This window comes from Micropterus salmoides, unplaced genomic scaffold, assembly GCF_014851395.1.
Source record: "Micropterus salmoides isolate LMB-PRFRI ecotype aquatic unplaced genomic scaffold, ASM1485139v1 Ms_hic_scaffold_17, whole genome shotgun sequence".
NCBI classification, from domain to species: domain Eukaryota; kingdom Metazoa; phylum Chordata; class Actinopteri; order Centrarchiformes; family Centrarchidae; genus Micropterus; species Micropterus salmoides.
The window spans coordinates 32,848,377-32,875,458 of record NW_024040817.1 but is presented as its reverse complement, the minus strand read 5'-3'; the positions used below and the strand labels follow the sequence as shown (position 1 = coordinate 32,875,458).

At 39.5% G+C, this 27,082-nt stretch overlaps 2 protein-coding genes and 2 non-coding genes across 7 annotated transcripts; 3 read left to right on the top strand and 1 right to left on the bottom strand.

Annotated features, from left to right (window-relative positions):
• Positions 1-385: 385 nt before the first annotated feature.
• cunh6orf47 (chromosome unknown C6orf47 homolog) lies at positions 386-11,457 on the top strand. Of its 4 annotated transcripts, none has more exons than XM_038724588.1 (8): positions 386-724; positions 1,144-1,232; positions 1,413-1,448; positions 2,598-2,651; positions 2,988-3,040; positions 3,150-4,697; positions 4,981-6,383; positions 8,125-11,457. In XM_038724588.1, the coding sequence occupies exons 7-8, from the start codon at positions 5,455-5,457 to the stop codon at positions 8,129-8,131; spliced, it is 936 nt and encodes a 311-aa protein (XP_038580516.1). In that variant the 5' UTR covers positions 386-724; positions 1,144-1,232; positions 1,413-1,448; positions 2,598-2,651; positions 2,988-3,040; positions 3,150-4,697; positions 4,981-5,454; the 3' UTR covers positions 8,132-11,457. The 4 variants fall into 4 exon arrangements, with proteins under 4 accessions (XP_038580516.1, XP_038580515.1, XP_038580518.1 ...); XM_038724587.1 differs by having other exon boundaries at positions 1,410-1,448; XM_038724590.1 differs by lacking the exon at positions 2,988-3,040.
• On the top strand, positions 1,275-1,342 carry LOC119908200. The gene has a single exon (XR_005445227.1). It is a non-coding gene; the product is annotated as a small nucleolar RNA SNORD52 (small nucleolar RNA).
• On the top strand, positions 1,486-1,553 carry LOC119908199. Its single transcript, XR_005445226.1, has one exon. It is a non-coding gene; the product is annotated as a small nucleolar RNA SNORD52 (small nucleolar RNA).
• A 1,869-nt stretch (positions 11,458-13,326) lies between the features above and the next one.
• ppp1r11 (protein phosphatase 1, regulatory (inhibitor) subunit 11) lies at positions 13,327-27,002 on the bottom strand. The gene is made up of 3 exons (XM_038724282.1): positions 26,671-27,002; positions 18,233-18,341; positions 13,327-16,980 (listed from the first exon to the last, which is right to left on the bottom strand). The coding sequence occupies exons 1-3, from the start codon at positions 26,746-26,748 to the stop codon at positions 16,796-16,798; spliced, it is 372 nt and encodes a 123-aa protein (XP_038580210.1). The 5' UTR covers positions 26,749-27,002; the 3' UTR covers positions 13,327-16,795.
• Between the last annotated feature and the right edge of the window lie 80 nt (positions 27,003-27,082).

Genomic DNA, 27,082 nt, shown 5'->3' with positions numbered 1-27,082 from the left:
TTGCAGCTATATTTATTTTTGTAATACTACTGTCATTTGATGTCCGCTCTGTTCTTTGCTTAACCTGATGTCCAGGATGTAGTGATATATAAGACGTGATAAGATGCCTGGTTTCTTTGTATTTTTCGTATCTTTCTGGAATGAAAACCAACTACAAATACGTCATGCATGTCGGACCCCAAACATAGCCGCCTGCTCTAATTGCCAGAAAAAGTCACCTGGAAAAGTAACAAAAGATATGCATTTAGTACGAGTGGCAACAATTTTTGTTTCATTTGTTGAGAACAGTTAAAGCGGAATTACAACACGACCAATTTCGAAACAGGCAGTTTTCAGGACATCAAAAGCGCGGTGGTGTAGTTAAGGACCCGCGTATATAAGCCATGGGCAGACTGCAGTTCAGCCTCTTGTTGGCGGCTTTCTACACAGTTGGGCGTGAATGTGAAGTCCTTAAGTTTAGTCACGCAGTTTAATCCCTTATAGGAAAGGATGGAAGGCAAATTTCTTATTAAGCGTGTCGAGTGTCCCAAGGACGGGTTAGCCACATGTAGTCATTGGACTACATGTGGCTAACAGCAGCAATGGTTGTTCCGTGCTCAGCACGTGGTACCACTGTAATGGAGGAAAAAGAGACTGACTCCAACCTGTGAGCTCTTTGTTCTGTCAGCAGACCTAGAATGAATCGGAGTTCCTGGAGAACCAAGTTTCCAGATGGATGAAGAAGGTGAGTGGTTGTTTTTATTGGACCACGGGGGTTTAGATAAAGTTGAGCTAAGGAATGCAGCCTTTGGCCAAGAACGTTTTTTTTTTATACAGGATGCAGATTTTCATTTAAATTACTTAAAAACTATTGGTTTAGTCTTACTAAACGTTTAAACAGACCATGACAGAACGGGTACCGTAACACTTAAGTAGTTAATATTAAGTAATTTGTCGTGGTCCCAGAAAATGTTATTTGAACTGACAACCTCGATCATGAATTTTTTTTTAAATGTGAAATGCTAATGTTGCTAGTTTAACACTTGTGCAAAGAATTGACTAATGACAGTCACTTTGTCTTTGATACTTAAACAGAACGTTCTAGAATTAATTACCAAAAGTATTTGCAGACTGGTGTAATGAAAATGACCACCTCTGTTTCAGGATCACTCTGACGATGGATGAGCTGCCGCCTCAGAGCACATGCAACAGGAGTACTATTACTACATTGAGACTGCAGCCATGAGCGCATGGTGAGTGTCAGAGTGGGTCAATTTTTGCTGTGAGGATCAATATGCTATGATGATTCACAAGACTAGAGTCTCTGATTATGCCATGAAGCTCTTTCACAGTGCACTGAGCATGCCTACTACTGATTCTCAATACAAACTGCAAAGAACTTGTTCTAATACTGATTTCTCTGTACTCAGCAGGTGTACAAGGCAAGCAGATGACAAGTACACCCCTAGGTAGGTCTGGCATCTGAAAACCTGTTGTGCTTTTATGTGGAATGATGATTTCATAGACTAGAGTCTCTGAGAATTTATGAAGATGTCTTCACAGTGCACTGACCACATAACCACACCAGTGATCACATGTTTTAACCAGTTTACTGCAAGTCATGTTCACCTTATTTACATGTACATCGCGTCAACTGGCTCAAGCGGACACTCCGAATAACGAATGACAATTATCACATCAAAGAATATATTGATAAATAAAAGTGCCCCAGTCAACATTAAATCAAATGCACATTAAAGCCTATGTGTTAATTTACAGTAGGCAAACGGTAAGTTTGAAATTAAACCTTACATCAGCTGTTTTCATTTCTAGTTCAGGGTCCCCTTGTTGTGTAGCTGAGAGAAATTCCTGGATATTAAATGTTAATCTGCATTTATGAAATTATTGCTGAAGCATGCATGTCACATGACCTGGTTACCTCCTGAGACTGAGAACATCAAATGCAGATACTAAATTTTATTTCCTGATTAAAATGATTTGCTTGTGTTGGTGTATGCTGCAGTCATGTTCCTTATATGTAGGGGTGGTGATGGCGCAATGGATTAGCCACATGCCTTTGGTGTGAGACCTGGGTTCAGTTCCCGCTGTGACATCCACCATTGTGTCCCTGAGCAAGACACTTAACCCCTAGTTGCTCCAGAGGCGTGTGACCTGACATGTATAGCAATTGTAAGTTGCTTTGGATAAAAGCATCAGCTAAATGTAATGAAGATGTTACCAGGGAAACGCCACTGTGCCCCTCCAGACCTAAAGTTTGTGCTAATCACTTCATTGTAATTCCACGGTTTTGGTAAACATAAAACTTGACTATGTAACTCAAAAGTGTTCCACCCAAATTACAAAAGCAAATTTTTCGTGCCGGTCATAATTTAGACAAGTTACAGATCTCTGGTAAGCAGATGATTTCTGTTTAGTACAGCGGAGGGCAATAAGGTTTATAACTTTAGGCATTGAAAACTAATTTGTGTTAATGTTTTAATTGAAAGCATGACTGCAGTAAATGGACTAAAACATCCAAACACACTGGTGTGGTATCAACCATCATAATTTTGGCATGCTGAGGTACTGATTGTGGGTTTTTTCCCTCCCCACTGTAGCTCATGCTTTTCCTCACATTGATGGAAAGGAGATGGAGTAACTGTCTGATAGCTGTAAGTACCAACTTCTCTAGAAATAAAGCCTCATTAGGATGTGCAACATGTGAGGGTCTGGGCTTTTGATCATGTTATCAAGAGTCTTATTTCAAAAGTGCACCTGTCTTCATTATGAGGTGAACTAGTAATGATCCAACCTTGATTATTCAAAGTCATCCAAATGAGGCTTGAAGGGATTTGTGTATTTGTCTGAGTTTGGTCAATGATGATGCAGTTATTTGGTTCAACTGATGATAAATGAAGTCTACTCGCAGCGCACTGAGACACTCAGACTGTTGCCCTTCTGTTGAGGGTGTGGAAGCCGAACTGGTGAATCAATTTGTATCTCCACAGGTCAGACTGTGGCAGCCAAAGCTGGATGACATTTGAAATGATCAATGAACCAGGTTGGTATTGATTGGGACCTTGAATTTTCTTACATGCTATAAGTGTTTGGATGAGTGACACTGAAGTCTAAATTATAAACAATTTATAAAATTTGTTGTCCCTTCACAGGTTCTCCAACTCAAAGATGATCAAATATCAAGTCATCCAGGAAATGGAAGCGGTCACATCTGATTTACAATCTTGCTGTGAAAACAGGCTGCCTTGTCTCTGTGCAACTCAACTGACATGGCTTTAAGGCTTGAAATGTAGAAGTGTCCATGTTTAAAGGAATGTATGTTTCACAACAAAAGGAGGCGGTTTTTTTTTTCTTGATGGCATGTTTGCATGAAATGACTCATGACAGCTGAAATTCTGCTTTGGGATATTGATTGTGCTATGCTTTGAGGTGAGAAGTAATTGCATACATTGACTTAACTATAAAACTTTGGGGTAGTTGGGTATTTACATTGGTTATTATGGACTTGACTGAACTTATCTGACATCCTAGTTACAGTGTAAACTTGAAATGCACTTTGTATTTCCCTTTATGCCTCATAAAGCAGATGTTAAATTATAAACTGAAATAAAACTACTTTACATGGTGTGGTGCAGAAGATGAATTTAAGTCTGACTGCCTGAAGGATGAACCTGCTCTGCAGTCTGACAGCAGATACTTGTGTATCTTTCCACATGGCAGCAGGGTGAACAGGCTGTGAATTAAAATCCTGCTTTACCAGATTATAATTTGTTGCTTAATGTTACTTAGACGATCATCTAATGTATGTAAAATAAACTTGAAGGGGGTATTCTTTGTAAAGAGATCTTTGCTTAATGCTGAGTACATCTTACTGAGGAAAACGTCTTCATAAAATGAACCCAAGAATGCATGCTTTTGATCAGGGGAGAAACGGGCATAATTGTAATTAAAGCCTTGAGACGTGTCCGGTGTAGTAGGACTCAATTGTAACGTTAGTGCTCACTGGGTCACAATAGAGGCTATTAAAACGCATTAGCAATCACTACCCGTGCTACATGAGACCAATTAAGCATACGTCCAATTTTCAGTGATTATGGCAGTACAAAGATGGCTTAAAATAAGTTTGTCGTCCAAACTCAGTGATGGTCACACCCCAGAGCTCGGAGACAGCGCTAACCATCGGCCTACTGCCAACACTGCGTGAAACGGATCCGCTGGGCCCGGAGCGAGCTGCACCATATCAGAAATAACGTTAGTGTGTGTGTGGTGATGCTATGCGGAGGTTTGTACGGCCGAAATACTGTTTGTGTGTAACAAGTTCTGAAAAGGACAAGCACAAGAGGCTTAGCAGAAACCATAGACTGTATATAAAAAAGAACACCACAGATGGTTTTATTTTGAAGGTTGAAACAAGCGGTAGTCCGTTGTCTTTGTCTCGTGAGTTGGTGACGTGAACCGTCTCGGTGTACCTGGCAGGAGGAGCGTCCGCTTGTGTTTTTGCTGGATAACAATAACATTACCTTCAGTGGTAGCTGTCGCGAGTAAGCTTTGGATGGAACTGATTTTATACTCACATAAACACGTTGGTGTGAGACAGTTCTCTATCCAGAGATTTAGGAACTCGGTCTGTCGAATTATTTGATGCTAACACGGAGAGCTAGCTGTGTCTGACAGGCACACTCAAGCTAATGTCGATGAAGGTGGGCATTTATCCATGATCAGATTAGCTACTTTAGAAACAACGAAAACTGTTTTCTTTCGAGAAAAATGTTTTCACGAAATGTGTTTGCTGTAAATTAAACCAACTGACGTTAGTTGCTAACCAAAACATGCAGGTTAACGTTAGCTAAAACAACAAAGTTAACGTTATCAAGACCTGTGTAACTTCACATTAGCTAACGTTAACTCCCATTGATGAGGAGTGGAATTGGGAGGAATGTTTAATGCAAAACTAACTGTAAATGTCTTTTCCTTTATTTGCAGGCATGAGGAGAGGCGCAGTGTGTTTCTGGAGACGCTGAAAAAAGTTTATTGAGCAGTAACTTTAGAGTTAGATGACTGACGTCACAAGTCTTGGCCAACTCAACTTATTCACATAGTAGCTAGCCGGTGCTAACTTTCTTATTAAGCATATTTGATGGTAATGCTGAGTTAAGACATAGAAGAGAAGCTTATAAATGCCAATAAGGGCACTGTAAGTCATTGAAGGAGGGGGGGTCACCCCTTGTTTCTGTTTACTGCTCAAACACACCCACAGGTGTGTCTATGGTTTGAGGACGTCATTTTGCCCAGACCCGAGTCCTTGCGAACAAGTATTACAACTTCCCAACTAAACTGGCAGCACATGCCTGCTTTTCCAGTTAGCTCTCAGGGCTGCCTGGCCAACTGAAGCAAGAGGAACTGAGAACTGAATGTCTGCTGGTTTTAATTCAATTCCAACAAGCTCGGTGAGGAAGCATGACAGCTGTCGTAGGCAGAGCATGGGGGTGGGTGCGCTCATGGGCCAGCAGTGCCGTCTCAGAAAATACCACAACAGTGATAGCTGAGGGCCAGAAACATGGCTGTGGCAGCCAGGGCCTCAGGGGCTGGACCTCCTGGATCTGGGGCGGGCGGAAATGTCAAAGTGACCAAAGTAGTTCAGTAGAGGAGTACTGGGAGGCACAGGAGAAGCTTCAGCCCATGGAAATCGAAGATCTCAGCGCAGTGAAACCAGAGACGATGACAAAATCAGAGCATGTTTATAGATGGTGGAATAAATATCTCCCAACCTCTTACCTTTTGTGGCCGAGGAAAACGGAGCCAAGCAGACAAAGGGGAAGGCGGCGTTACGGTCAGAGTGCAGATGTGTGGGACCGTGATATTGATGAAGACTTTTCTGACTACGGAACGCCTCCTCCATCTCCTACACCTCCTTCCTCTCAGCTGACATCTCCTTTCCGACTGTTTGTAAACAGCTGGAAGGTTGAAATCCTACCAGAACACCACGAGATCTGTTTCAACTTCCTCCGCCACTTGTTCGACCTGTTTGTCATTGGCTTCCTGTGGACTGTGTCCCCCCCTGCCAAACTGATCCTGGAGGTGTTGGGGGTCCAGGGAGCTCTAAGGCTGTGGTTTCATGGTATGGCCATGTTTTTTGTCTCCACAGTTGGAATGGCAGGATTACTTTGGTTAATCCAGGAGTATCTCCCTCAGTTTGCGCTCATCTATGGCATCATACAGGCAGTGGTGATCTCTGTCAGTGTTCGGCAGAGTGTGATCCTCGGCGTAGAGGAAGAAAAAGCAGAAAAGGATGCGGAGGGCAAGGAGACTGATGAAATGAAAGACAGTAGGGAACATAAAGAAGCTTGTGTCCGTAAAAGACAAGCTGAAGACAAGTTAAACTTAAGGTAAGCACCTTCATTCCTCTGATGTGGTTTAGGTTGGGATGTAAAACTGAATTAATTTTCCATTCCACCTGCAGTGTCCGCTGTTGTTGTTTTAACAAGCACAGCTTATAATGTTTATCTTATTTTGCCACAAATGTCTTCAGAGAGACACCACATTCATTCAGAGCTAGATAAGTCCTCTGCTGATTCCTTACTCTAGAAATGTGCTAGTACTTAGTAAAGTACTGTAAATGTCTGCTGATCAGTAACACATGTTATGTAATGTAGAAATCACATCTCCATTCCATAGTTAGTCCACTAGAGACTACTGACATGTTGATCGTTCAGCTTTATAATGTCCCAGTCAGCATGTATCTTGGTCATGATGCATCTGAGGTATCCCTATCTGGATTGTTTGTTTACGCTTGGATCTGAATTGGATCTGTGGTTTTATTGTTGTTGTATATTTTTTAACTTCCAAATATCAGTATCAATATCTCCCTCACTTGTTAGTTTGCAGACTCAGATTTCAAGTTCAAAATATATTATAGTTTGATATAATAAAGATTAAACTATGCAACTTTATATAAATTAGTTTAATGTGCACGTCATTACTACCTACTAGGATGGATCATTACAAATGCTTTGCTGCTGTAGTTACACAGTGAGGAAAAAGTCCTCCCGGATCTGCATCAATTTCTGTATAGAAAATAAAGAAGCATCAAGATGCATCTAATTGTTTTATAATGGCATCGTAGCCCTCTGAATTGAATCATGAGGTGTCTAGAGATTCTCACCCCTATTGTCTTCATGCTGTCATGGATTTGATATTACAGTTCTTGTTAGTTGGCATTAAAGCCTCTGCTTGGCATATATACAGTACACGCTGGCTGTTTTTTCTAGTCAGATGATACCATGCTCTTTTAATGATGCCTTTCCCTGTGGGATGTGTGTGTTGTATTAACTTTGGTCTAAAGAGAGAGTGGTCCTTTTGGTAAGATCAGAGTATGTAGGTGAGTGAGTCAAATATGAACTGCTCTCTCAGCTAGCATACAATAGACTCACTCTCTCACACACACACACACACACACACACACACACACACACACACACACACACACACACACACACACACACACACACACACACACAGTAAGGCCATCTTGAATCTATTTTGGTCCTGTTACCATAGAAAAAGCAGTGTGACATTCTCTGAGTGGTGTGGAAGCAGCTGGAACGCCTGACAGAATGGAAGCATGGAAGCTGATTTAGTTTATTTGCCAGAGGCCTGCTTCAGTTTTCAGCATCATCTGTTCCCAGGGAAATATACCGTCAGGGCTGTGGTAGTTCATCTCTTCCACGTGTCACCACATTGACCTAATGCGAGCCAACTCACACTTTTTTTTATTAAGTAGAGTTGTGGTTTATTAAAATTATTGGGACTTGTTTTTGTAGTAACACAGTGAACTGCTCCAACCAGGCCTGACAGGCCAAGAAACACAAGCAGTGAGATGATCAGACAGGTTGGAAACCAACCGAGGTTTGGTGAGTCCAAAACAACGTGGAGAAAGACATCAACTGCCCTGATACACTCTCCTGTAGTTTAGTTGAGTATTGATGGGTACATATTTGACCTATTTTGAGTATAGTACACGGTGTGCCGTTTTCAGTAATTCCGCTCCAGCGTCTGTACACACCCGCCACTGCTCAGAGTACTGTGTTTTCCAGATGAGCTGTTTTTTAAGAGTTGTCTTTTCCACAGATGGTGAGAAGCAGCTGTCTGTTCAGGAGTCCACCATCATCATCAGTCCACCTGTATCCTCGAGTGTTTGACATCACAGCAGTGGGACTACACAGAGACTGTTGCCTGCACCACTGTGTTCTGCCGTGTAACTTAAGAATTGTGTTGCACCCTCATTACAGACTCATAGAAGTTGTACTTGTGTCACTTTATGTTCAACACTAATGATCTGCATTTTAAAGATGTCTGTCCTCACTTAATCTGAATGTCGTCAGCAGAATGTTGACATCGATAGCCGTGCAAAGTTTAGTATCACAAAGTCTCCCGCTCTAATTGAGGTCAGGAAAGAAAGGGACCAAGAATGTTCAAGAAATGCCTTTAACTCAAGGAAGAGTTTTACTGTGTTTAAACTTGTTTTCCACAGAGCCCCTGAAGTCCCATAAGATTATATTTTTTATCTTGTGGGAACAAGATAATAACTTGGGTGCACATGATAAAAAAAAAATTAATCATCTTATGGGTCTTCTGGGGATCTGTAGATTTCTTATGATTCACCATGAGATATTCACCAGGGGACCAGGTGATTGCCTTTGGTGCATTCCAAAAATACACAGCTTGAATTAGTAGAAATGTTAGGCATCACCACCAGGAGGACAGAAAAGGCAACCCGATACAAACCATGGCATTAAATTGTATGGTTAAACAGGTAAAAAGTTTTATTTGATTGAAAGAAGCAGGGTTTGAGGACAGGAGCCTTCAGAGCCTCACACGTTCACAGACAAATCTGAGTACTACAAAAATATCAGTTCCCCTGACAGGCAGGCCAGAAGGGAGGAAGGAATTACCTGTTCTGAAGCTGGAATTTGAGTTTTGAGTTTTTACCTAAGGTACATGTTTCTCATTACATGTCTCCCCTGCAAATATGAACCCATCTTTAAGTGAAGCTCATATGACAAATTCAAGCATGCATTTCCTGTTCTGGTGCAAACTCTAGCTGACTCCGGTAGACTGCTTGAATTTGTTCATTGTTCAGCTTTGACCACTAGAATCTGTCCCACTGTTTGGAAAAGGACAAGCAGTTATTCTGTGTCCTTACCTAGTTTTGTTGAATAGTACACTCCTGGACTACAGACTGCAACATCGTGTTTAACAGCCTGTGGTCACGCTGCTTAATATTTATTTACTTCTCACATCAGACCTGTGACCTCACATTCCTGTGCACGGTCATTTTGTTGAACAGAAGGCTAATGTGAATGTGCCTTTGCTGGAGTGAAAAACCAAATTTGGTCAACAGAGAGGAAGTAGCAACCACCAATGCTCTCTCATAGGTTTAGACGCCTGTCAATCAAGCACACACGGACATTACTAAATATACTGTATGAAAGCCATAAGCTCTCCTTTACTCTTTAACCTCAAATTGTGATTCTTCAAAATAAAATGTGTGTTTTCAGACACAAAACTAATTGAATGGATTTCAATGGGGATTTTTTTGTTGTCTCGGAACAAGCACTTAATAGCCACAGAGGAAGTAGCTTCAGTACTCGGCTGTGATGGATACTATAAATCATCTGTTTTGTACTTTATATATTTTCACACATTGAACTGAAAAAGGAGTGTGCCTGGAATGACCTGTGGAAGAGGCATTTCCTGAAGACCTTAACACATGCTGTACATGGATTACGTTACATTGAGATTTCTCAAATATGAACTGAAGAACATGGCAACAAGATGTATCTGTTTAGAGAAGTGTTGACACTACCAGCAGCACGTTTTAGTGTGTTCACTGTACACACTTGTTATTTTTGCCTGATGTCATTTTCAGTGCCATGATGTTGCTTGTTTAAAACTTTACTGGATGTAGGCCTCACGTATTTTCCATTATGTATTTTAATGGATTTTTACTTGTCTTGCTTTAGATGAAATACCAACATCTAATTTGGTTTTAGTGCACAATAGCATGTTTTGCACTCAACACTCCTTACTTGTATTACAGTCCGTACGATGTGGAAGACTGTGGCTGATCATAGAAATGGAAGTCATTTTATTTAACAAAAATTTTAGAATACAAACATTCAAATCTAGTGTTCATAAATATGTGTAACTACTGCAAAATTAGAATACAAACTTGAGTGACAAGCCATTTGTGTAACACTGCCACAGCGACCTGAAATTGAATGTGAAATCTCAGTGTCATTTTCAAATTGCCACACGGCAACCTAAACGTGATAGATTTTTAAACTGTTGATTGCAGAAAATGAATCGATTATTTTATGTTTGATTGTTGAGCCAAACATTGCCTATTTCCAGCTTTTCAGTTGTGAGTTTGCTGCATTTCTTTGTTTTATGTGATAGTAAGTTAACTATCTTTGGGTTTTGAATCGTGTGGCAAAGCAAGCCATTGTGAAAATGACACCTTGGGGTTTAGGAAATTGTGATGGGCATATTTCTGCATTTTTTGACATCTTATAGATAATAAGAAAATAATTGGCAGATAAATCCATAATCAAAAATGTTATTTGCAACCCTATATCAATTGAAATATTCTTTTGATATATATTGTGACTAATTAAATGAAATGTAATAGTGTTTTTTATGGCCAATTTATAATAGTTGAGTCTAACAGATTTCATAGAAGAGGCCTGTAAGCTTCCATCTTTTAATTTCATTAGTAACAAGCTGAAAGTCCAGAGTGCACTTTGATTTTCAAGTTTAGGTTTCACATTATCTGTCAATTTTATTTTCAATTTCGTTTTTATTGTGATGTTATGCTAAGGAGTAAACTGAACATTTTGTCATTTGTTCTTCCTAATTTTGTAAGAATTTGTGAATTTCCAAACATTAAAATTAGATTTTGAAATTGTAATTTCAAGATTTTATGGAAAACTACATTTTGATTGGAAGGATTTGATTAGGTGGTTTCATTTTAATATGAGCAGCTAGAGACTTCCATTGTGAGAATGCTCAACTTGGGCTTTTTTATATTGCACCAAATTTCTATTAACAATCATTCCCAAGGAGGTGATACAATGTATACAACTCTCTGTCGCCTTTATTCATTTGCTTATGTGGAGCTTTTATCGCAGTATATTAATGCGGTAATCCCTTGTAAATAAAGCTATTTTTATATGAGCAGTAAACACACCTAACAAGTGCAGGATCACTGGAGCTGAAGAAACTGGCTTGTTTCCTTTAATACCCCTGGTGTCATTTTAAATAAAGGAAGGCAGTATCTGCTGTGACCCATTACTGTACATCTAATTTATAGCCACTTTGAACCCAACAACTACTAGGTTAACGGATTCTACTGGCATAAATAAAACTGATGGTCTTTTATTAAAATTGTCTTGGTTTTGATTTCCTACGCGTTGTTTTTAAAATCCAACATAAAATGAAACAAATGCAGTTATGGTATGTTGATTATGCTGGACTGAATTTTTCAGCAGAGAGTATAAAATGATCCAGCTGAAGAGTCCTGGTTTTGCATGTTGTAAATTTCAGAGATTACATAAAATCATTTTTGAACGTGTTTTTTTTCCTTCCTTCCTAGCATCTTATTTATTTCAGTATGCTTTGAAAATAACCTTGCAGACACTAGAAATTAATTTCCAAGTAGTAGCTTTAGCAGGTCAATACAGTGTGCAGTATTAACCTATTAAACATCAACATCCGGACTACGTTATTATTAAATGTCTTCCAGAGTCACTGCAGGAAACATTTGGTCTTTGTACATTTTGCATGAAAGTGACCTTCAGAAATTAATCTAGCAGTTTATAATGATTGTATGACAAAACTTCCATGAAATGTAGTTACACACATTCAATTATCAAAATGAGTTTTAGGCCAACTTAAAAATCAATCCATGGTCACCTTCTGGGGGCCTCAGGACAACTTTAACCCTGTTTCTACATTGTGTACAGTATTTACATGCTGTACACCTGGCCCCAGGTTTGCTGGTGCCAATTTAACTTAACACAAGTTTATATAAGATTATGCACCATGTAAGCACAGTATCAGTAGTACTCATGACTTTAAAGACTCAAAAGGTGAAACTAATATATAGACTCATTACATGCAAAGTGAGATATTTCAAGCCATAGATAGATAGATAGATAGATAGATAGAGCTTGCTGGCCAATCAAGCACAGTAATCCCATGGTCATTGAACCAGGTTTTGGTACTTTTGGCAGTGTGGGCAGGTGCCAAGTCCTGCTGGAAAATTAAGTCAGCATCTCCATAAAGCTCGTCTGCTGAAGGAAGCATAAAGTGCTCTAAAATGTCCTGGTAGGCGGCTGCGCTGACGCTGGACTTAATAAAGCACAGTGGACCAACACCAGCAGAGGACATGGCTCCCCAAACCATCACTGACTGGGAAAACTTCACACTGGACTTCAAGCATCTTGGATTGTGTGCCTCTCAATTCTTCCTCCAGACTCTGGGACCTTGGTTTCCAATTGAGATGCAAAATTTGCTCTCATCAGAAAAGAGAAACAGACAAGTTATTTTTTTTCTCCTGACGTTGTTTGTTGTTCAGGAGCAGCTTGACAAGAGGAATACGACATTTGAATGTCCAGGACCCGTCTGCGTGTGGTGGCTCTTGATGCAGTAACTCCAGCCTCAGTCCACTCCTTGTGAAGCTCCCCCACACATTTGAATGGCCTTTTCCTGACAATCCTCTCCAGGCTACGGTCATCCCTGCTGCTTGTGCACCTTTTTCTTCCACACTTTTCCCTTCCACTTAACTTTCTATTAATGTGCTTTGATACAGCACTTTGAGAACATCCAACTTCTTTTGCAATTACCTTTTGAGGCTTTCCCTCCTTGTGGAGGGTGTCAGTGATGGTTTTCTGCACAACTGTCAGCTCAGCAGTCTTCCCCATGATTGTGAATTCCACTGAACCAGACTGAGAGACCAATTAAAGGCTCAGGAACCCTTTGCAGGTGTTTTGGATTAATTTGCTGATTAGAGTGTGACACTTTGAGCCTACAATACTGAACCTTTTCACAATATTCTAATTTTCTGAGATTTTGAATTTGGGGTTTTCATAAGCTGTACGCAATAATCATTGAAATTATATCAAATAAAGGCTTGAAATTTCTCACTTTGCATGTAATGAGTCTATATATTAGTTTTACCTTTTAAGTTGAATTACTGAAATAAATGAACTTTTTCACGATATTTAAATTTTGTGAGATGCAACTGTATAACACACATTCGTCAACCAGTTTAATCACAGTTCAAAACTTTAATTCAGATTATATCTGCTTTCATTATGTTTAATAGTATATACAGAAAGGTGCATTACCAGTACAAGAACAATGTACATATGTAACAATATCAGTGTGTGAAGAGGTGTGTACAGAAAGTGGTGGCATAAATGAACTGAGTGTAATCCACACAACTGTTGCATAACAAACATGGTGTGAAACTGTAGAAGAGAAGGACGATGGAGCCTGTACCAGGTGGGTTTCGGTCATAGCTGAGACATGAGAACAAAGCCCAGGCCAGCAGTCATGCACGTCTCTTCTCCTGTACAGCACATTAGCTGTGATCCAGTTCCATATTTACAGCCTGTCAGGAATGGCCCTCCAATCAGAATGCTCACAGAAATGACATGTCAGTCACTCAGCAGAGCACAGCAGGAAAAGCAAAAATAGCCATTGTCTTTAAACAGAGTTGAAATAATCAAACTGCAGAATTGTTACGACCGGCGTGCAGCTCAATTCAAAGAGAACCTATGGGTGCTTTGTCCAAAGAGTTAAGCGAATTAGTATATTAACAGAAATTAAATTCTCTTTTTCGTTCACACTGGTGTTGTCAACTCTGCTATCCACCAGTTTGACTTCGCTCATTACCATCCTATGCAAAGAAACAAATCTAAAAACCAGTGGACACACTGGAATTAACTAAAAAACAATCAAGCAAATGAAAACCAGCAGAGGATTTACAAGTTAAAAATATGCTTCTCTTTATGAGATTTCATCCAATCCAATACTATTCCAAAATTAAATACAAAGTGATCAATAAGGTGAGAGCTAACTGCAGCCTAAACGGAGGGGAATGATTCTGTCTGTTTAGTTTGAGGCCACAGACATGGCTCACTACCCAGGCCCCCATCCTTCATACGTAGGTTAACTAATCCAGGTTTACATGGTGTTAGCCAGATAAAGAAATCCAACCACTCGTTACAGCAAACTATTATTTTGACATAACAGCAACATGAGTAAAAAGTAGAATCAGCACAAGTATTACTTATTAAATTACACTTAGACCTTAGACTGCCTATACCTCTACTGAACAGCTGGTAGTGAAGACAGTGTAAAACAAGTCATGGATTTGTATGATCAATCTGTGAACTGTGTTCAGTAATCTGACTGATCATTTTTGAGACTGGTTCTAGTTTAATATAAACTGACCTCTTACATCCAGCGTTTGCTTATTTCGTGATTGTACAGTTTGAAGAAGAATTTATTCCTTTTGCTTATAGTACTTACAACCAAAGTTATTTTTAACGTAATGATTTCATCTTATAGTACTTTTAGCATGCATATGTGTTTATTGAGATGAACACAGATCTTGATATTTCAATAATGTTTGTTTCAGAGACGTCTCCATTTATCACTGAATGTGTTTAAACCTTATTTACTGAAGGGTTTGTTGATCTGACATCACCTCCACAAAGATCTGTCTCAGAAGAACTGAAAATCCTGGATGATGTTAAATCTTCAACATTTAGATCATCATCCATCTGGTTAAACACCTCAGATGATCAGGTAACCCAGCAACAACGATCTGTTCATTCTCATCCGGCTGCCTTGGTCCTTTTGATTTGTTTGTATAAACTGATCACCTATATTGGTCTTTGTTGATAAAGTTTTGAATTAAAAAATGTGATGTGTTTTCTTATCTTTTACATGTTGTCATCTAAAAGGATAAATAGATCAGCATTTCTCTGAGGAAATGAGTTATCTGTATCGGAGAATGACTTCCCTCTAAAGCTTTCAGTCACGATACAGCAAACCGTGAGTAAGCCGCCTTTTGCAGGCTTGGGCTGATGGTCTTGCTGGTACGCTAACAGCTCCAGATGAAGTTTAAAACAAGGCTTGTGTTATCCACATATGAAGAACAGGGCCAGGGCAGGGTTCTATAATATTGATTACTTCTAACAGATGATACTGATGGTGCTAAAGCATGTGGAGTCCTGTGTAATATGTTCTGTCAGCAATTGTCACAACAGTTGGCATAAACTTTAAAACTGCTCTACAAATCAGTAACAGCAAATACTCACTCAACTAAATATAAAGGGGAGAGCTTTGTTGGTGTCCAGTTTTCCATCCTCTCTATTCTGTTGCTCACACATGCTTTGTCATCAGAATGCTACTGCACAGACTGCGGTCCACTATATGGCAATTATTATTTAGAGTAAAGACCAGCAAATAAATAAAAAACAATGTGCTGTATTATATACAAATAACTCCAGCCAGTTTGTCAAAAGGAAAAACACACCGCCAGACAACATAGGATGACCTCTCTATGACCATCTCCTCAAAGCTTCTAACATGTATGCTGCATTCCAGTCAGAAAGTCCAGTATGATGATGGGGACATTGCCATGTTGGAATCACAAGCACGGAGTCTGGGCAAATGTTTGTCAACTCTGCTTTCATGTGTTTTAGCTACAGACAGATCACATTCCTGCTGCTGATGACCATTTTCCAAAGCACTGACCGGTTTTAGTTTTTTTAATAGGCAGCCATTGGTTTTTGTTCATTTTACTATAGTTTAAAATACATACGTTTAAGAGACATGGAGCTCTTCAACACCATCACTGCCTGAAAACAGTCAGCAGTAATGTAATGTACATAAATGTGATTTGAAGTAAAAGGGTGAACACAGGCATAAACATGCAAAAACTCTGGCCCATTAGTCCAGTTATCTTATCAGCTGCATGGCCTTCGATCTGTACGTCAAAGGGTTAAACACCTACCGTTATCATTCCATGGTAATTATGTCAGTTGGCACAATATCAAATGTGTTTTAGCTGTTGAATGCAGTGCAGCCCTGACATGGTTGACAATAGTTTGAATTGTTTAATCAGAAAAATGTGCCAATATGTGAATACACTGGCATTTATTTGTAAAGTGAATACCTTTGGGCTTTAACCTGCAAAAATAAAAGCAAACAGGATATTCACTGTGATGGATTACAAACGTTAAGTTTATTTTCATAGCACAGTGAAATGAACGGAAACCAATAGATGCCTGGAAAAAAGGAAAGGATTTCAAATTGTACCATTCTACGAAATGCTTTGGAAAATGCTTAGCAGTGATGCATACTGTGTGGGATTTAAAACATGCTAACAGGCCGGCATGGCCCTTAAAATTCTATCATCATCACAGCATATCCCCTTCCTAAAGACTTTAAAAGACATCACTCCATTCCGTGTGTCAGTTGGTACAATACTGAGCATGCTTTTAGTTGTTGAAGTCGGGTTAATTAAATAATCCATGTTGCTCTTTGCTTTTCAGACTGTAATCCTACTGAAGTAACTGGATTTTCTGACCCATGACTGGAACGCAGCATCAGGTCTGCCTGTACCTCAGTGGTGGAACTAAACTAAAAAAAGAGTGCAGTTTTGTAATCTGTCATTGTGGTGAGAACCCCCTCAGAGCCCACAATCAGCCTGCAGTGCTAATTAGTGGGTGTGTGACCCTCCAGAGTTTGGGGGCACTGTGGTCCCCCCGCCCTCTCTCTGTCCAGGGCCTCTCCTGCCATGGCCCAGGATACAGTGAGCACTGCCACACCCTTCATCATCATCGTCTCCCTCGCTTTCAGAGGACGACTCTCCGAACTGTCGGGGCTTCTCATAAATACAGCAGCCTGAAACACAACAGAAAGGATTAGGACTGATCCAGGTCATCTGCATGTGATGCCTTCTCTGTCACTGTAAACTCCTAATTTTAAAAAAGAAAACATGACATTCCATAAGACACAAGAGTTCCGTTCTAACTACAGGGAGCGTGTGGTAAAAACAGCTCCCAGCTGATGGTTGTTCTGATAAATCATGTTGTGCAGCAGGAGGATGAAGAGGCCCAGGTGTGTGTCAAGGAGGTTATTAACATTTGAAAGTGCACCAAGTCTTATGAATGCATGCGTATTAAAGAAGATTAAGGCTGTGTGAAAAATGTATTATTTAAATTCTGATATGAATTATATTCTGGGGGAATTTAATTAAGGTCAGAATTCTGAGATTTTTTTGTCAGGTGATCCTAATTGCCCAAGCAACACTTTTAAAGCCAGGCACTCGTGTGCTCAGTTTTCATTCCTTTGATGTACAGGCTTATTGCACGGTCGCAATTTTTTGCATGTCACAGAATTTTTTCTAGAATTAGTTAGGTGGCCATTATTTGGCATGCCAATTGTACTGTCTAATAGGACAGTTCATATGATTTTACACAATTTGAAATGATTTGTGTTGTGCATGTCCACGGGGTTCCAACAGACAGGAAATCTGTGCATGTTAATGGGTAGAGGAGAGTTTCACTGGTCAAAGATGTATGATGTATTTTTGGTTCTGTTTCACTTATTTCTATTTGACTTTAAAAAAATCCATAAGCTTTTGAAACCATCATGCTTTGAGTGAAACAAACCGGAAGTATAATGTTGCCATGGAATCAGTTACCTGTAGCCCAAATTGATTCTTTATTAATGTATATTGTCTGCTATGTAGCAGAAGGGAGTTACAAAACTCAATTTCAGAATGAGAATGTTCACCTTAACAACTCATGCTGCATTAACATCTGCACTCTGGGTTTACAGGCAATCACTTGATTGATTTGATACTTAAATCAACTAAGAGTGCCGTGCTGATTCCAGCATGTTGTGCTGCAATGTAAATAGAAAAAAGGCAAGCAAAAATAAAATGTCAGTTTGTTCTACATTGTTTCATGTCATATTCTGATTGGTTGATTTGCAGATGTGGGTTGTGACAGCAGTTACAGTTATATGGGCTAAGACAGCCCAAAGTCACACTGTGTATAGGAACCTTCAAACAGCATTCAGAAGCAGCAAAGAAAAGTTACCGCTGCAATAATTACATTTCAGCGTGTGCTGATGAGGAAGATGAACTCACATTTTGAAGACCTTCTTCCCAGGTGCTCATTGTCTACAGTGTCACTGGACCACTCCACCTTCTTCTCAGTCTTCCTCTTCCTCAGCTTTATTGTCAGGCTTCGTCCCTCCTGCAACATGACAGGTCTGCTGTGAGATGCTGGGCATCAAGTGTAAACCAGGCATAGTGCTTAACTGTGTCATCCCACAGCAAGAAGGTCCCGGGTCCATCCCAACAAGACTGGTCTCTGGGACTTTCTGTGTGGAGTTTTTGTGTTCTCTCCATGTCTTTGGTTGCAAATGTTCCCTTTACCTGCTTTCCTACAGCAATGCATGTTAAGTACTATAAACTTTCAAGGCTCTGGCGTGCAGTTCATGAACACGGATCCTTGGCAAATGCAAATCATGATGCAAAGGGATAAAATGCTGCATGTAAAACGTAGAATTAGATGGTAAATTAGAGCTTAAGGATTTGGAGAAAAAGTCATATTGTGATTATATTATATTATTAACTGCAATATAATAGAACTAGGGCTGGGCAAAAATGTTATCAAGATAAAGAATGCAGTTGCGTTCTGCCGATTGTTTAAGTCTGCTGGCTGTCACGAGCTGCAGCTATGTATTTCATGTCTGTGTGAGTGAGAGAAAGAGAAAAAGAGAGAGCGCTCAGTTATTATAATTCTCACAGCGTAGGCTAACTAAAACAGCAAGTTATTATTACCAAACCATTGTTTTTAACTTTGTTATGTTTAGGCTAGTAGACCCTAGTGCAGGACTGGAGACGGAGGAGTTGGATTAAAGAATATTTACCGCAGGGTTGAAGAGGTCAGATTTGATCCGGGGAAGAGCGAGATAGACTGGAAGGATAGATTTTGGAAGAAGTGACTGGTGTGCAGAGCAGGTGGAAACAGGCCCAAGGGCCTGCAGGATTTGAGCTTGGAGATAACTTTGGGGTTAACCCTGGGTTTTCAGTACCATGACAGTGGTTCAACTTCTTACTGGGGTGGATCGCCATGGTAACTTATGCTTAACAGCCAACCTGCTCTGGAGCAGGTTATGTTCCAGATAAGAGATCAACTCTGTAAAAGTACTGCCTATTGACCAATCAGCTCTCTTGGAAAATGACATCACCATGTGTAAAAACAGCACAGGCTGCCTTTATATTTGCTGTGGTGATGCGGAGAAACTGCGATATAACCTTGCAGAGACAGAGACAGTTTGTAGTAGGCTACTAAAGCCATTAAGATTTGAACATATGACAGTAAGCCTACTTGTGGATTTGAATTGTGTTTTATTATTTATTGGGTCCCAAGTCTGTTTGACCCAGCCTGTTGCAGCCGATAAGATAAATGGGATAAAAAAAAATTTTTCCTTCTTTTTTTTTTTTACATGAGGCTGAATATTATGAGTATATAGTTTGGTAGGCCTATTGAAATTAAGTTTAATATGAATGTGTTTAATTTAGGCTAGGTTAGTAGTTATCTTGCATTATAGAGACTGGTTACACTATTCCACCTCTTGTGGACACAGGTTGTGGTGAGTTTACAGTAAATGAGATTCAGTCTTTCGACCACTATTTGAGCACCTTTCATGGCATAAATAGACTTTTCATTTTGTTGCTTTATTAGGTTAATTGAGAACAATGTTTGGAACACTTTTGAGTGTGTTAAATATATTTAAGTTCTTGTGAGGTGAGGTGGAACGACCCAGATTGAGAGGCTGAGCTGAGCAGGTCCAGAGCAGAATACAGGAATATTTTATTTAGACGGACGGGGGTACAGGGAGAGCAGACGGGATGAGTGCTATTTCCGGTAGCAGAACTAAGATATCGTCATTATTCATTTTTAACTTTTATTATAGCTTCCTTCATGTTCTTCTTCTACAATCGGCCCGGTATAATTATTTATGCGTTCATTATGTTGTTTATTTGTTGTAGCCTACAGTTTAGGCTACGGATTAATTCAAAAATGTAGGCTATTTGACTGTTTTGATCTGTAGGCTTATGAAATTAAGCAATTGTGAAAATAATAAACTTCATAACTGTCGCAGTCATCACTCATTTTAAAAGCGCTGCCGCACAGCTGAGGTCTTCATTTTATTTTCCCTTTGATGTGAACTGGAGCGTTACGTTCACTGCTGTGAGGGGAGGTCAGGCGTGCGAAAAAACCAGAATACATTAATTTGCAAATCCTTTTCAACCTATATTCAATTTAATACACTACAAAGACAAGATATTTAATGTTCAAACTGATAAACTTTATTGTTTTTTGCAAATATTCACTCACTTTGAATTTGATGCCTGCAACATGTTCCAAAAAAGCTGGGAACCAGCTGAAACTCTGCTGTCTGAGATTCCTCAGGTCTGACCGCTAAGTTTTGAGAATTAAATGTCTGTTGGGCCAACACCAGGACAGCTAGCTTATCAACAACAGTTTGGTGGGCTTGTTTAATACTTCAGTGATGTTGAAAGGGAAGATGTTTCCAACCTCGAGGTTCTTTATAGAGGTTGCAGGGTCCAGCTGGTGCCTTGCTCAATTGATTGTATTAGCACCTTTATTTACTTAGCACTACTCTGTACAGACACTTGCATATTGGCTTGCTTGTATTCTTTGTCAGCATCCAATTACAAGTGACAAGTATTAGCCAATCACAGCATAGCAGGGCAGGACTTGACGAAAAGGCACGAAAAATTAAAGTAAAGCAAATCAAGCGGAGCTAATGAGATAAATTGGCATCTGCGTTTATAACAGCCGATTTATGACCATTACAAAAGAAATGCTGGAGAGTGTTTGATTTTCCCCTCATGTAATGAGTGTTGTATCGTTTGTCCGGCTCCATTAGAAATAATGGTAAAATGAGCCTACTTCTCACGTGATTTATTACCTCAGTAAACACTTTCCTAATGAGTTTATGGTCTCAATCGCTAGTTTCACGTCTTCTTCAACACAGCATGATGTTCATTTAGTAAATTATGGTCTCATTTAGAGAAAAATAGTCCATAAAGCAGAGTATGCTTTAGGGCGGGATTATCTGTCATTGACAAGTTGTTAATGTTCATGTTAATGTTGTTAATCAAGTTGTAAATTTAACCAGCTCCGTTGAAAAAGTTGTTATTAGGAGTTGGCTGTTTACTTTCTCTGGTGAGGACACCTAGCTAAGCTAGCTAGCTCCACACACGGCCATTAGCTCCACCGTCTCGTCTAAATATGGTCACATCTGGTGCTGCTGGTTACAAAAAAAATCAACATGGCAGCACCCTATCGGCCAAACATGAGGCTTAAAAACGGAAGTCCACAAACGGGTGACGTCACGATGACTACGTGCACTTCTTATATACAGTCTATGACCGGACGAGTAGAAACAACTAGGAAGAGTAGCTCCTGGTAGCTCTCACACTCAGTGCTCACGGTGAGCTGGTCATTTGGTCAATTGCAGGATTTAATAATAAAAATAGCCATCATCACTTCTCCTCTCCTGAAAACATTCATGACCAAAGCTTGTTAGTCATTACCCTCTCCTGTTTTCCATATTTACTTTAATGTTCATTTGTAGTAGTGCTCTATAATTGATAACAAATCAGATATTTGTAAAATGTTTTCTGTAAGTACTATTTATAACAATCAAAGAAAAATCTATTTAAAGTGCATTATATCATGGTATCTTGGTGAGGTACTAACATAACAAATGTTAGGAATTGAGGGGGAAAAAGAATATCGGCCAATATATATTCGCATGTCAGATTTTAAAATCCTCGAAGATCGAAATTGGTATCGACTTAAAAATCCCGTTTCAGTCGGGCTCTAATTGATACTGCGGGAAAAGAGTATTAAAACCATTTAAAATATTCAGAATCAATATGTATGTAACACTAGACCAATAGTAAGGCTGCAGCTAACAATGATTTTAATACTTGAAGCTTCTACAGATTATTTCATCGATTCATCATTTAAGAAGTACTTTTGCTTGGCGGCGGCGTGGTTGCTGCCGGGTGCTTTCTGATCAGGTGCCATCGTGCTGTTGGTAGTCCACATAAGTTTCGTTTTACGGTGGCCAGACTGTAACATTACAGAGTTGTTGTTTTCTTTTAGCTTGAAACTATCCCATACTTTGGACACTTTGCAAACAGCGGCAGCATAGTCATGCTGTGTTCACACAGCGAACCCGTGAAGTGCGACAGTAATAAATGTTCGTGCGAAACAGTGTGCTGTATAGTTATATGGATTAAACGAAGTATCGATGCAGATAATTTGCATCAATGTTTTTCAGTAATGAAATGAATCGATTTACGCGATCAATTGTTTCAGCCCTATCCAATACTTACAAAAGTTGCAAGATATCTTTCATAACAATGTTGAACCACGTGTGTGAAACTATTTAGAAAATGTTTTGGCATTAAAAAATTTGAACATGTAAATCACCGCTCGTGGCTGTATTTATTTATTTATTTATATTCTGTTGTGAATTCATTATTGAATAACCCAGAATATGAACACTGAAAATGATTGATTAGGCTAAATGTTTCAGGGAAATTTAATTTTGATGTAACTCATATCAAAGGCGACATTCAGGAATTATCAGCCTCACATGTGAACTGAATGGAAATTATGTAAAAAGTGTTTCTTGCTGACTCTCTCTGACTTTAATTGTCTCCATAAGATCAATCTAATCAGCTACAGTGTCCAGTAATAACTGATATCCAATAAGAGGGCATGTCGGCAAGTTAAAGACTTCTATGAAGGCTGCTCTCATGTATCCTCGCTCATGGCTCCTCATAGATCCCTCCTTGCTCCTCCTCTCACAAATAAGACAGCCTGCAAGATGGCGGAGCAGAAGGACTTCCGGTTCAGTGAGGATTGAAAAAATATCAAATTAACAGCTGGTTGGATTCGCTAAATGTTTCCTTTCTTATCTCATTTAGTATAGCATACACTGGACCCTCCTTTACTAAAGGAAAGGAGATAATACCATCCCAGTTCTTTGCCGTAGCGACATCTGACGCACCATTAGTCATTTCACAAAGCAGACTCGCAGCAGACAGAGAGGCAGCGTGCTAATAAGTTTGGACAGGAGTCTCATCCTGATATAATAACTCTGCAATTCTGTGGTTTATCAGTGAAGTGTCTGAACCAGAACAACTTCCGGTTTAAGCGAGTAAATATTCAATACATAACCTCCCCCCAAGATGCGAGTGGCAGAAATTAGACGTCCTCGCTTCAGAGGCGTCATTGTGAAGCAACGTCAGTTAAATATAACATGTCACAGCTGCAGCATCTGTCCTTGTTCTGTTCCAGCCTGCTGCGATCTTTGAGAGGAGCAGACCAGCTGCCAGCACCATCACATAAAGGCTACAGATCATATCTTCACTATCAAGAAACATGTTATGACATGTAGAAACATCTTGAGGCTGCAATAAACATTATAGCATCTGTTGAAAGCAGCAACAGTTACCAGTTACAGAATCATGCACTACACAGAAATCCAGTGACTCACACCTGTATATACCTGTACAGCTGTATACAGGAGATCATTTCAGCCCTCAGCCTGATCAAGTGAGCGTTTCATCATCAGTGTAAGAAATAATACAGTAACACAAAATATTTTGATAATCGACACATTGTTTCAGTAAAAAAATTGTTTTTTTTACAAAAATGTTAAACATTTGCTGCTTTCATCTTAAATGTAAGGAATTGATGCTATTTTTTGTCATTAATAATAGTAAATGAAGAGTTTTTTAGCGTTTTGGACTGTTGGTTGGACTAAAAAAAAAAAAAAAAAAAAAATCAATCAATCAATCAGAACATTGTACCATCTTCTAGACAAGTTAAACGGATCATAAATAAACATTCAAATACCTTAGAATGTGACCCAAATTTGAGCCATTTATCAGTTTCTAGACTTCGTTTTTGCTCCAGGAGAGGCAGAAATGTCAGAGATTTTGTTGTCAGTTCCATGTATAATGAGCCCACTCAAACTAATTGGCTTTCACAACAGCTTTATGGGAACTATAGATGTGGCAAATGTGCACATTGTTCTAACACACTGACACAAAAACATCATTTAATCATATGTTCCATATGTAACCATATTCAGGAAAGAAATATAACAAAAGAATTCAATGTCTGTCTATCCATGTTGACTATATTAAGTGTCCCATGTATGTGGGCCAAACTAAACGGAAACTTAAAATGAGAGTGGCAGAGCATAAGGCTGCCAGTAGAAATGGGAACATGGATTATGCTAGACATTATGAAGAGAAAAACCATGGATCGGCTACTTCCCTTACATTTATGGGTATTGAAAGATGATTTCTCATCCAAGAAGGGGGTACCGTGATTAACCATAAAAATTTTAATCTCAATCAATCTCTTGATTTTCTGCAAGTAAACCCATAGCTATGCGCAAAATTGAATCATGAATTCTATTTTCAATTCCATTTGATTTTTTTTATATAGCGCCAAATCACAACAACTGTTATCTCAGAGTTCTAAAGTAGTGTATTGCGCACCTTTAATTTAAATGTACTGCTATATATATACAAAAGTGCAATAACATGTGGTTTGCAAACACTTTAAACAATTAAGGTGCATTTTAGCAGCAGTATTCCCTTTAGAAAGTAGCAACAGGTTAACAGATATAAATCTGTGTTTTTGTTTCTTGTTTTTTTTTCTGAACAGGTATCAGCAGAAACATTTTTCTTTTATCAGGGAGCAGTCTATGTTCAGTTTCAAGTGTCCCTGTTAGAGTGAGGTGAAGTGGTCTACTCACGCACACGCCCGCCTGCTGCTAAGTTCAATTAAAAATTAAACTTTTTTTAGGCTACGCTGAGGACAATCATTGGAAGAGAGACTGATCCTCGCTCTTTGTGAGTTTCCAGAATCTATTACTGTTTACTAAATAGGACCTCAACAGGAGGGAATTCACATGGCAGAGCATCGGCATTATCTGCTTTCCTTTCGTAAGGGATGTCCAGTGTACCTTATGTTAAATGAAATAAGAAAGGAAGCACTGAGGTTCCTTTCCTTAGCATTTAGAGAATTTGACAATCTCTTCATGGCTGCCACTAATTTTGTCAGAGCTGCAGAAGTTAACATGTGGATTTGTCCGAGATTTCTGCCTGATCACAAGTATTACTTTTGGTTTCGGTTTGCGCCTTTCTAGTCTTTTCGACCGCTCAAAGCGAAATGCATTCACCAGTCACACACAGTGCTCAAACGGAAACTAACATTCACACTCACTCATACACTGGCGGAATAGCCGCCAGGGGCAATTCGGGGTTCAGTATCTTGCCCAAGGACACTTCGACACGCAACCAGGGGGAGCCAGGGATTGAACCGCCGATTAACAGCCAACCCGCTCTATCTCCTGAGCCACAGCCGCCCAAGTGCAGTGCACTTGTCTCATTCACTACAGTCTGAATGGGAGCACAGCAGAGTATAGATCAGGTAGACTTTTAAAAAATATTATGAATTCTCATTAAATAATGTTAGTCTCATATTATGATTTTATTCTGGACATGTCAGAGAAAACAGATTTGTTGGAGAGATTCTGAATGTGCAAAAAGTTTTGAACATCAGCAGAAAACCTGCTGAAACACAGGAGCTATTAAAGTGAATTAAAATTAAATCATTTATCATCGAGGTAAAAAGGTGCCCCAACAGATAACTTTTCAGTTTTGTTTTTAAATCTTTTTGATTGAATTGGGCAAAATAATTATATTTTTTTTATCAATTCATCATCATTTATTATGTCACTAACAACTATCGAGGATAATAACAAAGTAAAGGAACAACATTTTGATTTTGGGACACTTTACATTAACTTCAGGACGGTTTAAATTGTTTTTCAGGATGGTTCCGGGATGGAGGTCAAAAAAAGTTTGTCTGGAGCCCTGCGTCTCCTCCACTTTGTAGGGCAAGAGCCTGCAAGACTTAAAAATCAGGTAAAAATTCAATAAAATAAAAAGTGTGCAACTTTCAGCGTTGTCAAGGCAACGTAATATCGTGGCAAAGTGCAGTCCCCTTTCTTTTTACAGCATTTTGAGCCCTTGCAGCCTCTTGCACTCAATCACTTTCTAAGTGACGTCCAAGATACTTGGAATGTACCCTATTCGACCAAAACCCTCTTGTGTGTCTAGGTCCAGAACCGTGCCTGAACCTGCTCCGCAAAACCGCATCCTGGTTACTGTTACTGTTAATGCACAGCATCACATGAGAAACGTAGCGAACATCCTAACGGGCATGGTCATTTTTGAAGCTTAACGAAATGAACACATTAGGGCTCCTGATGCATCATAAGCAGGGCTGAGAGTCGTGTTATCATTTCAGGCAAATAACATGAACGCTGTCAACAAGCTGTACGGCCTCGCTGGTGCTGGACACAAATGAAACCGTTTGTACTCTGCAGTACCATTAGTTAGCAAAACTGTCTACATGTCTTCACGACCAGTCCTTCATCATTTACCTGCTGGGGCGGCGGCGGTGTGTTAGTCTCAACAGTCTCCGTTATCGTTTCACTTGATGTCCCGGGAACCTCCGCCATACCAGGAGCTGCTTTGCTAACGCTACCGTTAGCTAGCGTTAAGCTGTAAAGAACCGGAGTCGACCGGCAGTGATACTAGACAGTGTCTGAAATATAACGTTACGATAGCTGCAATGACTGACCTTGGTTCTTTAAATCACTAATAGGGGAGGTTGCTGAAGATTAGGATGCGTTGACTAACGTTACTTTGCTGATATGTGGCCAACATAAAGTCAAGTTGCAGAATGAGTTAGCCAGACTCAAAACGGAAGTTTAATGTTTTCACGTCAAAACGGTTAACGTTAGCTGTCTGAATCGTAGTGTTGCACAAATCACGCCAAACCTCACTTACGTT

Excerpts from the sequence above, each read along its gene's own strand:
- cunh6orf47 (XM_038724590.1), top strand. The coding sequence starts at position 5,455 with ATGACAGCTGTCGTAGGCAGAGCATGGGGGTGGGTGCGCTCATGGGCC.
- ppp1r11 (XM_038724282.1), bottom strand. The coding sequence starts at position 26,748 with ATGGCGGAGGTTCCCGGGACATCAAGTGAAACGATAACGGAGACTGTT. Across the intron at positions 18,342-26,670 it reads CACCGCCGCCGCCCCAGCAG|GAGGGACGAAGCCTGACAAT; the intron begins GTAAATGATGAA and ends GTCATGTTGCAG. Across the intron at positions 16,981-18,232 it reads GGGAAGAAGGTCTTCAAAAT|GCTGCTGTATTTATGAGAAG; the intron begins GTGAGTTCATCT and ends GTTGTGTTTCAG.